This window comes from Zophobas morio, unplaced genomic scaffold (assembly GCF_036711695.1).
Source record: "Zophobas morio isolate AGI-343-1 ecotype UQ-CSIRO unplaced genomic scaffold, CSIRO_AGI_Zmor_V1 ptg000002l, whole genome shotgun sequence".
Taxonomy (NCBI): Eukaryota; Metazoa; Arthropoda; class Insecta; order Coleoptera; family Tenebrionidae; genus Zophobas; species Zophobas morio.
The window spans coordinates 10,101,375-10,115,215 of NW_026972107.1; the positions used below are offsets into that span (position 1 = coordinate 10,101,375).

Consider the following 13,841-nt stretch of genomic DNA (forward strand, 5'->3'; position numbering starts at 1 on the left):
TTAACCCAGAAAGGTTCAGTGTAGTGTCGTATTTCATTAAAACTAAACAATAACCGTTTTCGCGTGTAACAGTGCCCTTTTTTGTGCAGAATGGCTGGAAAAGGTGACGGTGAAGGCGAAGGAAATGTTCTAAAGTTGGAAAATCAAATTCTTATCATCAAATATGTGATTCTATTCACGAACATCATTGAATGGGTGAGTGAAAAATCTTTATTTTCATTTCCAGTGCCCTTAGTAACGAGAAGCGTCTGCCTGAGTGCAAATGTGGAAACGACTTTTCGAAAACCCTTTGTCGAAATTCGTCCGACAATCGCGTTTCCTAATTTCGAAATAGACGTTATCTATGACGAAAGGATAAGATATGTGGCATTACTCACGGTGCGAGCTTTTGCGCAATTTTTCGAATAATTAGGTTTCATAAGTCGGAATAAATTCGGGATAAGCGTGCTACGTAATTAGGAAAAGCGCCGTCAACGGAATGCAGTCTTTCTAAATAAGGTACATGTGGCGGCATTTGCATGTTTAAGCGGTATTCGCAACGCTGGAAACGAAAATAGCCAAAAGCACGTTATAATTTGAATAAATAATAACAGATAAACAGTCACTTGACTGCTGTCTTCTCTGTGTGCTTATACTTATACGTGGTAATATGCAAATTGTCAGAGAGGCTATTGCCGTTGACGTTCTAATTAAGCACATGGCAAAAGAAATATAACTATTTGCAGCAGGAGTAAAAACATTCGTTTATCAGAGACAAATGACGCAGCTGCATTGTATTAAAAATACAGAATGTGTTTTGCTTACACTTGATGGATTTGAGGTCAGTTTTATTTTTAAAATTTATATCTAGTTGAAGACCTTTCGCTTCTATTAAATTTTATTTGGTGTCATTCGGATAAACTTCTCGGAGTTAAACATTTTTGAGCGGCAGGTGAAACTTTGTTGATCATTGACAGGTTTGAAAACTTTACCGTATCATATGATATTTATTTATCCACAATCGTCATTATAATGAAACTATTGTTAACTTTTTAGAAGGCGACAAATAGCACATTACCAACTCGTTTTTCTGTCATTTTACATTATTAACCTGTCATAAGTACATATAGAATTCAATAGAGGTCGCTCATTACATTCATTAAAAATGTTTCAAATATTTAAACAAAGTCTACATAATTATTTTTAATAGCTAAATTAAGTTTATTCTAGTAGTAATTTAATTATACGGTTGATTAATAATTGTTTTTAAATTAAATTTAAGGAATTCAATCTCGAAATCTCAAATCGGTATTGAAGTACGCTACCCGCTACAGATTGACAGTTGCCAATGAAAACTCTAGTCGATAACCTGCAAATTACTTCATTTATAAATCTAATAAACAAGTTTTCGAAGAGTAATTTAACTAATTTTGTATTGTTACATCAGTGAACATCAGCACTCAACCCACAGTTAATTTCTGTTTTTGTTTTTGGGGCCAAGTTGGGGAAACCGAATCGTAGAAACTTCCCAAAGAAATTTTATGACAAAAGCTTAAAATGAAGGTAACATAAGTAGAATGAGTTAAAACGTTTGTGAAAGCATTGTTTCCGAAGATGCACCTGCCCTATTTGCAGTTTCCTGTGCCTAACTTCCCCAAAATTCCAAGACTCCTCATCAACCAAAGAACGAAAGAAATTATAAGAAATATTGAAGCTAGGAAATTCTCTATATTTTTAAAGTAATTTGTGTTTACAACCGGTTATATCCAATAAATTTATTATGTCAAATAAATAATTATTAAATTTATGAATTTCCTCTTTCGACAATACTCGCGATTTTTTTTTCGCTTCTTCTGCAAAATATGCTAGCAAAATACTTTCGGATCCAATGTTTGTTGCACCAATCCATATAAATTTTGTAGGCTTTGTTATATTTTGTTTTGTTTTTTTCGGGAAAAAGATTTTTTACAATTTCGCCAGCCTTCTGGCGTAGTTCTGGCATTCATTATCGCTGGTCTCAGACATGATTTGAATGGAGTTAAAGTCGCACAAACAATGCAAAATGACATAAACGAAAAAAGGAGTAAACCAGTGACAGATGAAGTGACAGCCCACAAATATTTTATGAAACATTTTTTTAGATTTGAATATAAATTTTTTGTGAATAAAACTAATTGTGGATAAAATAGTATACTAACCTCGTGAAATGAGTGATTCCAGCTTCGCACTATGGTTCACCTCGAGGCTTCGCCTCTCGGTAAACCACCTTAGTGCTCAGCAGTAATCAAGCTCATTTCACTCGAGTTAGTAATCTACTATTATTTTTTTTATCATTTTTAGTATACTGAAACACAGGGAGAAACCAATTGTCAATAAGTTGTTTATTAAACGTGACTAAAAGTCCAAAATTCAATGAAATGCGATTATTATTCCTATATTAAATGGTAATTGAACACTAGAAATTTTTGGTTTTATTCAGACGCGTTTTAATTTGAGTTAATAATAATAATAATAATACTAATGGGTCTCTGTTGGAGAAAATAGACATACACTTCTATATAAGACAAAAATAAAAATTTTGTGGTTATATTTAAAAAAATTAAAATTAAAAAAATTTTAATGAAACTAAAAACGTTCGAAAACTTCCTGTACTCTTAAGTCTACACTACCTAGTTTGGACTATTTCATTATTTTATATAGCTTATCTTGTGGGACTCAAAAATAGGAAAACATTATCTCAATTTACAAAATAACAACAAAAAAATGCTACAAAAAGCAATAAAAATGTCACAAAAAAATAAAATAAATGAATATAGAATTATAGAAATTTAAATAATGAATACTATGCAAAGTTCAAATGCGACGTCATTAAATTGTTGATGGGGATGATCAGACAAATTTTGGTTAGCGTTCTACCATCTGCAGGATATTTCTTAAATACATATATAATTTGAGAAAAATGAGCCCGGTAGTCGAAGATTATCTATCTAATAAAAACTGTAAATAATGTACTTCATTACTGAGTTTACTCCGAGCGTAAGCTAAGAAAGCATTATAATCGAGTCCATCGAGCGACCAGCTACTTTCATATTTTCTCGATGTGTCATGACCCGAAGTGTACGAAAAATGGGTTTGCCGTTTTCGTATGTCTGTCTGTCTGCCGTCTGTTCCTGTTATTATCTTTATTAAAAAAAGAAAAACAAGTGTGCTTAACTAATTAATTAGTCTTGTCCTCTGTGTTGAGAAGACAAAATCAATCAAATTTCTGTTTCTTTTAACACAAACGCGTACTTTGAGGCTGGCGCCGACGAATTTTTTCGAAATATAAACATAAACAGTCGAAGTTAAACAAGTACTAGAAACTAAGTATACATCGTTTCACGTTGGTTATCTGCCTTCATTTATCGGTGCAAAATTAAATTTTTGATAAATTTTTGCCCCATTACAAATTTCTCTGATCGGGCATATCACCCTAATTTTCTTATTCTAGCACGGAACTTCCTAAAATTTCGCCTATTTACTAATTCGAATCTCTGGAATAAGAATCTGGTAAGAGGTCTTTGAATCCTCTTGATTTTTTCAGAATTATTTCCCTATTATACCTATTGGAAAATTATGTCCTTCTGTTTATGCCGTTCTTAAACTGCAACTAACTCGGATTTCGGCTTGAAAATCAACTGACGCGAACAAAAATTTTAAAGAAATCCATGGGTGTTAGTTAAGTCTAAAGCTGTAGGCCTTATCGTTCCGGAGTTATGAGCTCCTAAATTCGAAAAAAAAATTTTAGAATTAAAAAGAATGCTGTTTTGGGGGAAACCAGAGAGATATTTTATGTTTCAATTCAAAAGCGAATTTAGCTGTGCAAAATTACTTAAGAACCTAATTTTAAAATTAATTTGAAGAATTTGATTTTTTGACAAATTTTTTTCCCATTGCAAATTTCTCTGATCAGGCATATGGCCTTAATTTTCTTATTCTGTCACGGATTTTCGTAAAATTTCGTTTATTTAGTAGTTCATATCTCTGGAACAAGAACTGGTATCGAAAAGGGTCTTTGAAGCCTCTCGATTTTTTCAGAATTTTTCCTTATTATACCTACTGGAAAATGATATCCTTCAATTTATGCCCTTCTCAAACTGAAAGTAACTCGGATTTCGGGCTGAAAATCAACTGACGCGAATAAAAACTTTCAAAAAATTGGTGGGTATTAAGTTTAAAGTTCGAAGCCTCACCGCTCCAGCATTATGAGCTCTTAAATTCCAAAAAAAAAATTTCATATTCCAAAAAATGCTGTTCGAACGAAAATCGGAGAGATATCTTGTAATTGATTTCAGAAATGGAATTAGTGATGCAAAATTATCTAAGAACCTAGTTTTGAAGTCGATATGAAGATTTTCATTTTTTGCCAAATTTTTGTTTGGTTACAAAGTTCTCTAATTCGGGCATTTCCCCCTTATTTTCTCATTCAGGCACAGAATATCCCTGAATTTGGTTTGTTTATTAATTCAAATGTAACAAGAATTTGATCTCAGAAGGGATCGTTAAACCTTTAGATTTTTTCAGTTTTTTTTCGAAATTTTTCCCTTATTATAGCTTTTGGAAAATGACTTCCCTCAATTTATACTCTTCTCAGACTGAGGTTAACTCCGATATCGGCTTAAAAATCAACTGACGCCAACTAAAGATCCCAAGAAATCGATACGTGTAATGCTCAAAGCTCTAGGATTTACCATCCCGGAGTTATATCGTATTCCAAAAAATGCTGATCAGAAGAAAATTGGAGATATATGTAAAAGAGGAAAAAAACGGGGGAAATTCTGGCGACATAACCTTCGACCAATTTTTAAAAGTTATTAGTGTGTCTCAACAATTTCCTGACGGATCATTACCCTTTTATCATTGCTTATTGTTCCATATTATTACTATTATTGAAAACATTCTTTCAACAATCTAATTGAACTCATTTGCGTTCTTTAAATGGAGCGGCCTATATAGGAGAAAAGCGATATTGTATACAAAAGTATTTTGATAAATAGTTTTCAATATGTTTGCAGTTTCATCATTTTTAAAGGTGGAGGTTGGAATTTTGCAGAAAACTTTTTGCCTCACATATGCATGAAAAATCGATACCCAATATTTTATAATATTTTCCAATTTGTCTCAAAGGAAGACGTTTGTTTATTTTATGATAACTCCTATAAGTAAAAGATATAGGTAATACCAGTCAGAGTGTAAAAAAATCGATAACAATGGAACATGTGGAAAATATTAAGCAAAAAAACTTTGTAAAGTATTTAATTGTATAAAAATGAAACCGGATTCATAAACCACAAATACAGGAGTATATTTTTTTATAAAATTTAGGTAATCTTTCTTAGTACGCAAAGGGATGAGGGCACGTCATCAAATTGTTGGTGGGGATGATTAGAAAATTTTATTTAGCGTTTTACTATCTACGCAATATCCTTAAATCACATATAAACTTTGACAACAATCGGAACAGTAGTTTTGGAAATTATCCGTTTAATAAAAATCGACACAGACAGACGACAGGCAGACGGAAATGAGGGACCTATTTTTCGTCGTCTAGGGGTTTTGGAACGTCGAGAAAATACGAAAGTAACCATTTCACAAATTTGGTATCAAAAGGAAGCGTACTTACTGTGACAAAAGTGAAAACGCTCTTTATTTTTTCGGACGAAATTCCAGATTTTTACCTTTAAATGTGACAGTGGTGAAAATTTGCAAATTTTTCAATGCAAACATACAAAAAAAACTTTTGCTTTTTTTTTAATGCGGAATCTAAAATTCTTTCTCTAAAATTTGTTTCAAGTTTCAATTGAAACACCTTATATTTTTGAAAATAATTTTATACTGCAACCCTAAATCAGTTCTATTCAACGAAATTTAACGAAATTTCAGTTTTTTTTACTAATTAATGAAATGGTATTTTTGTATGTAAATAGTAATATAATAAGCACTTCGTTCATTTTACATTGTCAGAATGCTAAAGTATTTGTACAATCCTTACACTTGTTATCGCTATGTACATTTCGATTATATGGTGATAGATAAAATTTTATAGATTCCGGAAAACATAAATAATCTCAACTAATTCATGTTTTTTGCTTAATGAATCATGAAATTCATCGTTTTTTTCCTTTTCTCGACAAATTAATTTAAACAAACCCAGTAGAACCATCTCATGTTAAATCGCGTGTACTGAAGACAAAGTACTTTGACTCCCACAGACCAGTTCATTCATCCTATAATATGTGTCTAAAGATACTGAAACACACCAGAAGTCCCTAAGGTATTTTATTTAAATAATTTTAATTTCGTAAAAAAAATTAATCATTCTTCTGCTAACAACGGTGTAATATATTATGCATCGTTATCGTAACCAGCAACTAAAAATAAAAATCTGGACAACATTTATAGCAGCCACCACTTGGAAGTTAATCAAACGTAATGGACGTGATATTTACTAATCAGTAAGATTTGTATGTACTGTGATATCGGTTAAATTATTGTAAGGATTTTATCTTGTTTGGCAATATAAAAAAATTGCTAAATGTTTTCTGAGCGATTTAGTAATTGATTCTGAACAAACAAAACGTCAAAAGGGTAAGTTCGTTTTCTTAATGTAGCTTTCATCAAAGATGTCTATTGTAACCTTAATCTGAGCTTTCCTGACTTACACTCATATTGTTATTAGTAATACGTTTACTTTAACCCTTTTCCTTTTATCCACTTTTTTCTCTCCACGCATTTTTCCAGCGATCCCATCTCCCCGCAAGACGAAAACCTAAGATATGTGGCATTACTCACGCCCGTATGAGCGCGGAGCTTAGCGCAATTTTCGGAATAATTAAATTTCATAAATACGAATAAATTTCGCGGTAAAAGCGATAATAAGCATGCAACGTAGTTAGGAAGAAAGCCCCGTAAACTTAATGCAATCTTTATAAACGACGTCCAAAGCGGCGCCATTTGCATATTTAGGCGTTATCCGCGAGGCTGGAAATTAAAAATACCCGAGAGCACATTACACTAATTGGCCTTACGATCCCTCGAGCTGAAATTTTCAAATTTCATGTCTAGGTGCCATGATATATATTAAACGCCTGCGGTAGTCGCAACACCCCCACCAAATCCAGCCCGCCATATATCAAACTGCAAGCCCAGGCGGCCATATCGCGTGCTGCTTCTTTTGCGCCCCCGGATCAGAGGTTATGTCGCCATAAATGTCGCTCCACTGTCGCAATATAGTCCACTTCCAATAGTTATCTCCGCGACCGCCTAAGCCGCTTACGCCGGCCCTGGACGCCGCGGGGTTCACACCGCGCGCCAGGGACGGACGCAGGGGTCTAACACGGAAATTTAAAAGCACACACTTTGAATTTTTTATCGTTTTCGTACATTAAAAGAACAAGGCTTATATCCATACCTCGCTCAAAAAGTGCAAGCTTTCATTTTCCACGTCGTGTAATTTCATTATTAATTAATAAATAAATACAGTACTGGAAAGGTCAATAAACTTAATGCTTAAATATGCTAAGTACACATATCTCTGTGATCAGCACGCGGATTACGGTCCGGGCCGTTTGGAAGCCGCCCCTGTCCTCTGGGCGACACGAAACACGAAATTACACCCCCCACGTTTCGCTCGACGGGACTGCGAGAGTAATTCGGATGCACATGCAAGCCTGCAATTAAGGCCCTAATCGATCACCTCCAACTGATGTTACAACTATTTGTCGGTGTTACCTTGGGCCTTCCTTCCTACACTTGGAGTCTCGCCGTGGTTTCGGAAGTAGTTTATCACCTAACTTTATCTCGGTCTAATATGAGGTGTTAGTTAACGGGTATTTCGCAACTGATTGATGGCGAAACATCCAAATAAGTACGTAGTTGGCGGATAATGATCATATCAACGCAGCGTGAGTGCGAAATCTGATTCCCGAAATTTCGATGACACATAGGAGATACGAGTACGTCAGTTTTTATTATAGTGACGAATTCTTTGGTATTTTTGGCATAAATGAGGCATCGAACACTAAAAGCAATATTTGTCTGTGGCGTGACTAAGACGTGTTGTCGTCCCACTTCTGAGTTCAAGTCAAAGAAATATTTAATGAAATTGTACGTCCCATCATAATATCTAAAAAAAACCTTTATCAGCTATCTGGAAAGACAAAACAATACAAAATATAAGTAGTTGTTTGCGACTCTATAAAAGTTCCTCGCGAGGAATTATCTACTTGGTGCTTTTAAGGAGAACGATATAGAACTCCTGAAAACTGCAACACAGTTGAAATACAGCAAAATAAAAACGCAACGAAGCAATATACTGACGTAACAAACTTTTTCAAGCTACTTACAACTTTAATTCAAAGTAAATAATTTCTCTCCTGAAAAACGGACCAGGAACATCCACTTTACTAGCTCCAAAACACAAATTCTACGTTTCATCAAAGTAGAAGAGCAAAATAAAATGACAAGAAGTATTACATCTAGATATATTTTTGCTCGTCAGTTGGTACTTTGCATCTGTCCAGTCCTTAATTCATCTCCTGCCACATATTTTATGACGCGCGGATGCAAGCCAGTAACGTATAGCTTGGCTTGAACCGCCCTGAAGGCAATAACACAAACCCAAGATGGATGTGAGAAAAAGTGGCTTGAGGTTGTGAGCGCTGAAAATGAATAGTAGCAATTTTAATGGCGGCACTTTGTTTGTGTTGGCAACAGCTAGTGAAATTCGGTTAATTCAAATATTAATTTAATGTCGCTGAAATAACGACACGGCTGTCGCCTGCTGTTAAAAATAAGAACATTTCTTGGCTTGAACAATTCCAATTACGATTGTTGTGTGATTTAAGTGCTATCATATACAAAATCCCTCGTAGCAATTCGGCGCCTTTTTATTGCGAATTGAATCCGAAAGTTCTATTTGGCAATTCCGAGGGGTTTTAAGCGATGACTTTTATACAAATAGACGCGAATATGGAGATAGAAGTTGACGTCGGCGTGTAACACATTTACTTCTTTGTGAGCAATAAATTGGAAAGCGGAGTGTCTAGTTAGTTCGTTTGCGAAGTTTGAATGGTTAAGTTTGTGTAAAGAGAGCCATAAAATTTCAACTATCGCCGCCGCGGCGGCAAAACGGAGAATGGATCTACGTTGTGACACAAAATGGCGGGAGGTGTTCTTAGCTGCTTCTCTTATCTAATTTTAGGAAAAGTCATAAAATGGAGTGTGTAACACTTCAATTAGGGATGAATTTGGAGATGGAGTTTGACTGTCGCACAAAACAAGTCATTTCTTTGTGTCTGTGTCAGATGGACTGGCAGAGTGTCCAGTCGGTTAATTGGCGAAGTTTGTGTGGCGTAAGTTTGCGTTAAGAAGCGTCCAGATCGCTGGCATGTACAACACAGAACAGCCTTGGGGCGTTATTTGTGCGGTTTGAACGTGTCAAATTAAACTGCCTTAACTTGAAGCAAAACCGCTGATCTGTGGCTTTGTCTACAATTCGGTTCGCGCTTCTGAAATATTGCTTCGTTTGTGAATAATCTATTAGGCCCGAGGCCAATCGACCAAAAACATTTTCTACCAGTTAATCGCAGTTTGTGGAGCGCTTATCTTGTATATTATCCTCAATTGTTGGGAGTTGTGCGATAATCGGTTAAACCTAACGGCGTTTTTGCATCCCTAATTGCGAAATTGTTCCGATACTGAATCCGCGTCAGACTTCAGGAGTAGAACCGTAAATTGCGCGGTAAGGTAATTGCGTTTGAAACCCCCCTTGGTAATAATAATTCAGAGTTAATGATCCGGACACAAAACACAAACATCACGTTGAAACCGACGTTTTTATCGCTGCTCCTTGACCTACACGTGATGGAATGCATTTCCAACACCCTCCGAAGGCCCATTTTTCGACGGCACTCGATTTTCTTGGTCGATTTTATTATACTTTAAGCACCGAGGGCTGGGAAAACAAGAAAATGTTTCCTGGCGGAAATTAGAAGAGAGGCAAAATTACTACTCGTATCGACAATAGGAGCTGGATAATTGAGGGAAATTACACCAATTAGACGAGATTTTTTGCAAACTTGCTCCAAATGGGAAATGGGAAATTAATGGATGTAATAACGGGAATGTTAGATACGGAAACATGACTGATAAACTTCAAAAACATTGACAGTGATAGATTGGTGGATCATATCGGTAGTTCCATCCAGTGATTTTTCATTTGTGCCTGCCAATATTAAAATTTATCTCTCAAAGCGTTTTATCAGGGGTGCCACCACCAACGTACGCAGAAAATTCGCGCTTCAAAGTAACTGCAGACGTTAATTAATTTTATCGCCCGCACAACTTTCGGCATTGGCTACATCAAGATCCTTATCTACTTAGCCTAACCTGCACACTGACGACACTGGGAAGATGCGATCTAACGGGCTTTAACTAAATTTGATGACGCCATAAAACTTTTTTAAAAGACATAGTGTTCTTTTATTACACGCTCACTTTATTTTATAACCCTTTGGACTCAAAGGCAAATATAAGTTGCAAAATGTAACGCTTTCTCTTTACTTACTCTTTTATATTACTTCTGCCTCCGTTCAAAGCGACGCAGCCACACTTATTTAAACATTCAAACCCGACCAATCTCATTAGTGATAAATTCAGCGATTTGTGTTACTTTTTTTGTGGACACTGAGCTGATTCTCAGGTGGGCACAACGCCTGTTGATACCCCGTGACTGGAAATAATTGCATGCGAACTTTTCAAAACCCGCGTTAACTTTACAAGCGCAAGTTCGCGGCAAATTGTCGCAATCCCTCGTACCAAAATGTTTCATGTTCCAAACTTTTGCATTTCCATTATGCGTTTCGGCGATTTATGGCCGGCATGGGTTCCCTTTGTGTACGTACATAAGCGGCAAAGTTATGATTTGAATATCACAGGTGGCAAAGCGTCCCGGACCACTCCGCGTATCCTTGTAAAACGGTCGTCTGGTGCAGCAGTGTATTTGTCGCATTATGCATGATCCTTCGGTCCAGTCTGCCCTCGGCATCGATCGTCGGAAGGCAACGCCATCTAGTCCCTATTGCTCACTTCGTTACCCCTTTTCTCACAGTCTGGTGCACCGATGATCGCTGGGCGAGTATTTGCAAGCTATCGGGTTACGGGCCCTTAATACCGTCATCCTAGACGGTTTTACGATGTGACTCGGAGGAAAAGGAGGACCTCCTCCATATCTGAAATATCATATCGGCTGTATTCGCGTCACGCACACTCACGAACTCGCCCTCGGATGTTTATTGTATCAATTTCACCTAAGCTGCGCCTGCTATGGACCTGTCGACTGCTCAGGGCATTTCCCAAATGAGAGAGGATGAGGCGGACGTCACGAAGGTATTGGGGTTTATGGAGATACCGGGATATGACGCTTGATACCCTGGTATTGATGAAACCGGCCACTTGTGTGTTGCACCAACAACTTGGGACCACACCTTCAAACCCTGAAACTTAACACAAACAAAAAAATATAAATACTATTATTATTACGTTAGTTTTGTGTTACTTTATTCACAATTGTATGTTAGAAATATATTATATTAAAATTTATATAAATCGATCTTCACTACTCTGATCTACTTGTGCTAACCCACTTACGAACAATATGACATGTTCCTAACAAAACTGATGACAAACAACGTAACAAAGTTTTAAAGAGTAACTTAAGATTACATTATTATTTTCTAGTGGTGGTAAATTTACTTTTTTAAGTCAACAACAACAAACCAAAGTTTAGCGATAGTGTAGAGTTTTTCGGACGAGCTTGTTATTGACGCCCACAAGCGGTTATTATTGTTATTAATTTCCTGTAAGCCGTGTTTGTTATCCAGTCGAGTGCCCGGGGCATTTCCCAAATGCGGGAGGTTGCAAAGATGCGGGGTTTATGGGGATGCGGCGTATGACGCCTGATGCCCTGTATTGATGAAAGCAGGGGCCAGTAGTGCGTTGCAACACTTCGGATTGGACGTGCCACCTCGAAAATAATCAACGGTAATGAAATGAATAATTCAACGCACCCGCAAAGTTATTCGATACGTCAAGGCACAATTAATACGTAGAATTTATTTGCCCAACACCCCCGAACAGTTCATTTCTACTTTAAACACTCACTACTGAATAATTCAGCAGACGCTTAGCTCCGCAGATAAAGCGAATAACTTTGCCTACCTAAGTAGATATTGATTTGGCAGGTACATCTACACTATCTCCATACACGAATCCAACATTCACCTCGTCAAGAGCCGCATAAATAACTGAATAAAATAAAGATATTCACATTCAATGACACCGAGCTCTAACAATCTCTTGGAACCGAAAATATAACGCTGCAGCATTTGATTCGGAAAAATGCCACCTGATGTATCTGCTTGGCGCGGAATGATCGCAATCAGCCTCGCAGAAAACAAGCTGAAAGGAAAAATGACAACTTCGTCTATCGCGAATTACCATTCGTTTCGGTTGTAACTCACGCGGTATTACCACAAATGTCTTCCTGAACTCACCTCCGCTCTGCCAAGTTCCACTCTACCAGATGATATGTCTTGCTCGTGCCACTCAACATCCAAAACAGAAAACGCTTACATTAACCTTCGCCAGCATAGAGTGATGCGAAAACTGAATAACACTTTCCACGTGAAGACAATAATCTGCGTGTGGCAGATGTTACGCGCTATCATAAATTCAGGAGATTAGATTTTTTAAATTTTTAAGCAAAGTCGGCAAACGATGTTTTATTGCTTCAAGCTAAGTTCTTTTTCTAATCCGCTTCTGAAAGGGCGCTCTTCAATGTAAATAGGCGATTCTCGCAAGAGTGCGTAAAGTTTTTTCTCTACTTGCGAAGCACACTTTACCATGTTATTTTACCAGATTTACGAGATTTTTTTAGGCGTTAAATGTCCAGACGCAGACGCTCCGATTACTTTCCTTCGCACGTCCTATAAAGTCCTGCCAACACGACCTTTCCTAAGATTCAGGATGTTTCCCTTTGTCATTAAAGACGAAATCGAAAACTGACTCTAGTTACAGCTATTATAAGGGGTTTTCCAGCTGATTTTGTGCTCATTTTGAATCCCTCACCGTTCCACAATCCAGAGAGATAATCTTCGATTACTTCCATCCAAGGTCATTAAATCCATCGCACGTCAAAGGCTCTGAGTAGTACGTGTACATAATTATAAAAAATTAAGGTTTCAAGAGGCGTCAGTTAAAAATAATTCGAGATACAAAAAACGGATTAATAAATTTTGATAAGCTACAATCAATAAGACAGCAAATTGTTCAAAGTGGAGCCTATTTTATTATTGTATAAGTGTATAATTCTCGTTTAACTTATCCGAGGCGATGCTTATTATGTTTTCATTTAATTTATTTATTATTCATTAACGGCATCCTTCATTTACAAACGGTGGCAAAGTTTCAAAGGAATATAAACAGTTTGATAAATTATTCAGCGGAATTTATTTTAACATCATCTATAGAGTAAAGTGGCACATTTTGTTCTCTGTATAAACCGGGTTCGAATAATTATAATATTAAGATAAGCACGACCTGGGGAGAAAAGTAAAAACAAGTCTAATTGGCAAGTGAGGTCTTTTTAGAACTTGGTGTCACGACATTCAAGTTAGTTGTTGCGTTCATTAGACGGGTAACAAATTACAAAAGTCCTTACAACTGTAGAAATGATGTTTTAGGCATTTCTTGGGTTTCCTAGTTAGTAGTTATACTTCCGCCGCTGCATAATTACAATCTAAAAACTTTAAGAGGATTTACCC

General features: G+C 36.4%; 1 protein-coding gene and 1 long non-coding RNA gene across 2 annotated transcripts in view; both read left to right on the plus strand.

Moving 5' to 3' along the window:
- Positions 1-13,841, plus strand: part of LOC135127432 (tetraspanin-2A) — a 165,893-nt gene continuing 152,052 nt past the window's right edge. The window contains exon 1 of the mRNA XM_064053874.1: positions 1-195. Within this exon, the coding sequence (XP_063909944.1) occupies positions 91-195 (105 nt within the window). The 5' untranslated portion in view covers positions 1-90. The remainder of the gene's footprint in view (positions 196-13,841) is intronic.
- LOC135143715 (uncharacterized) lies at positions 1,423-1,774 on the plus strand. Its single transcript, XR_010282888.1, has 2 exons — positions 1,423-1,542; positions 1,594-1,774. It is a non-coding gene; the product is annotated as an uncharacterized LOC135143715 (long non-coding RNA).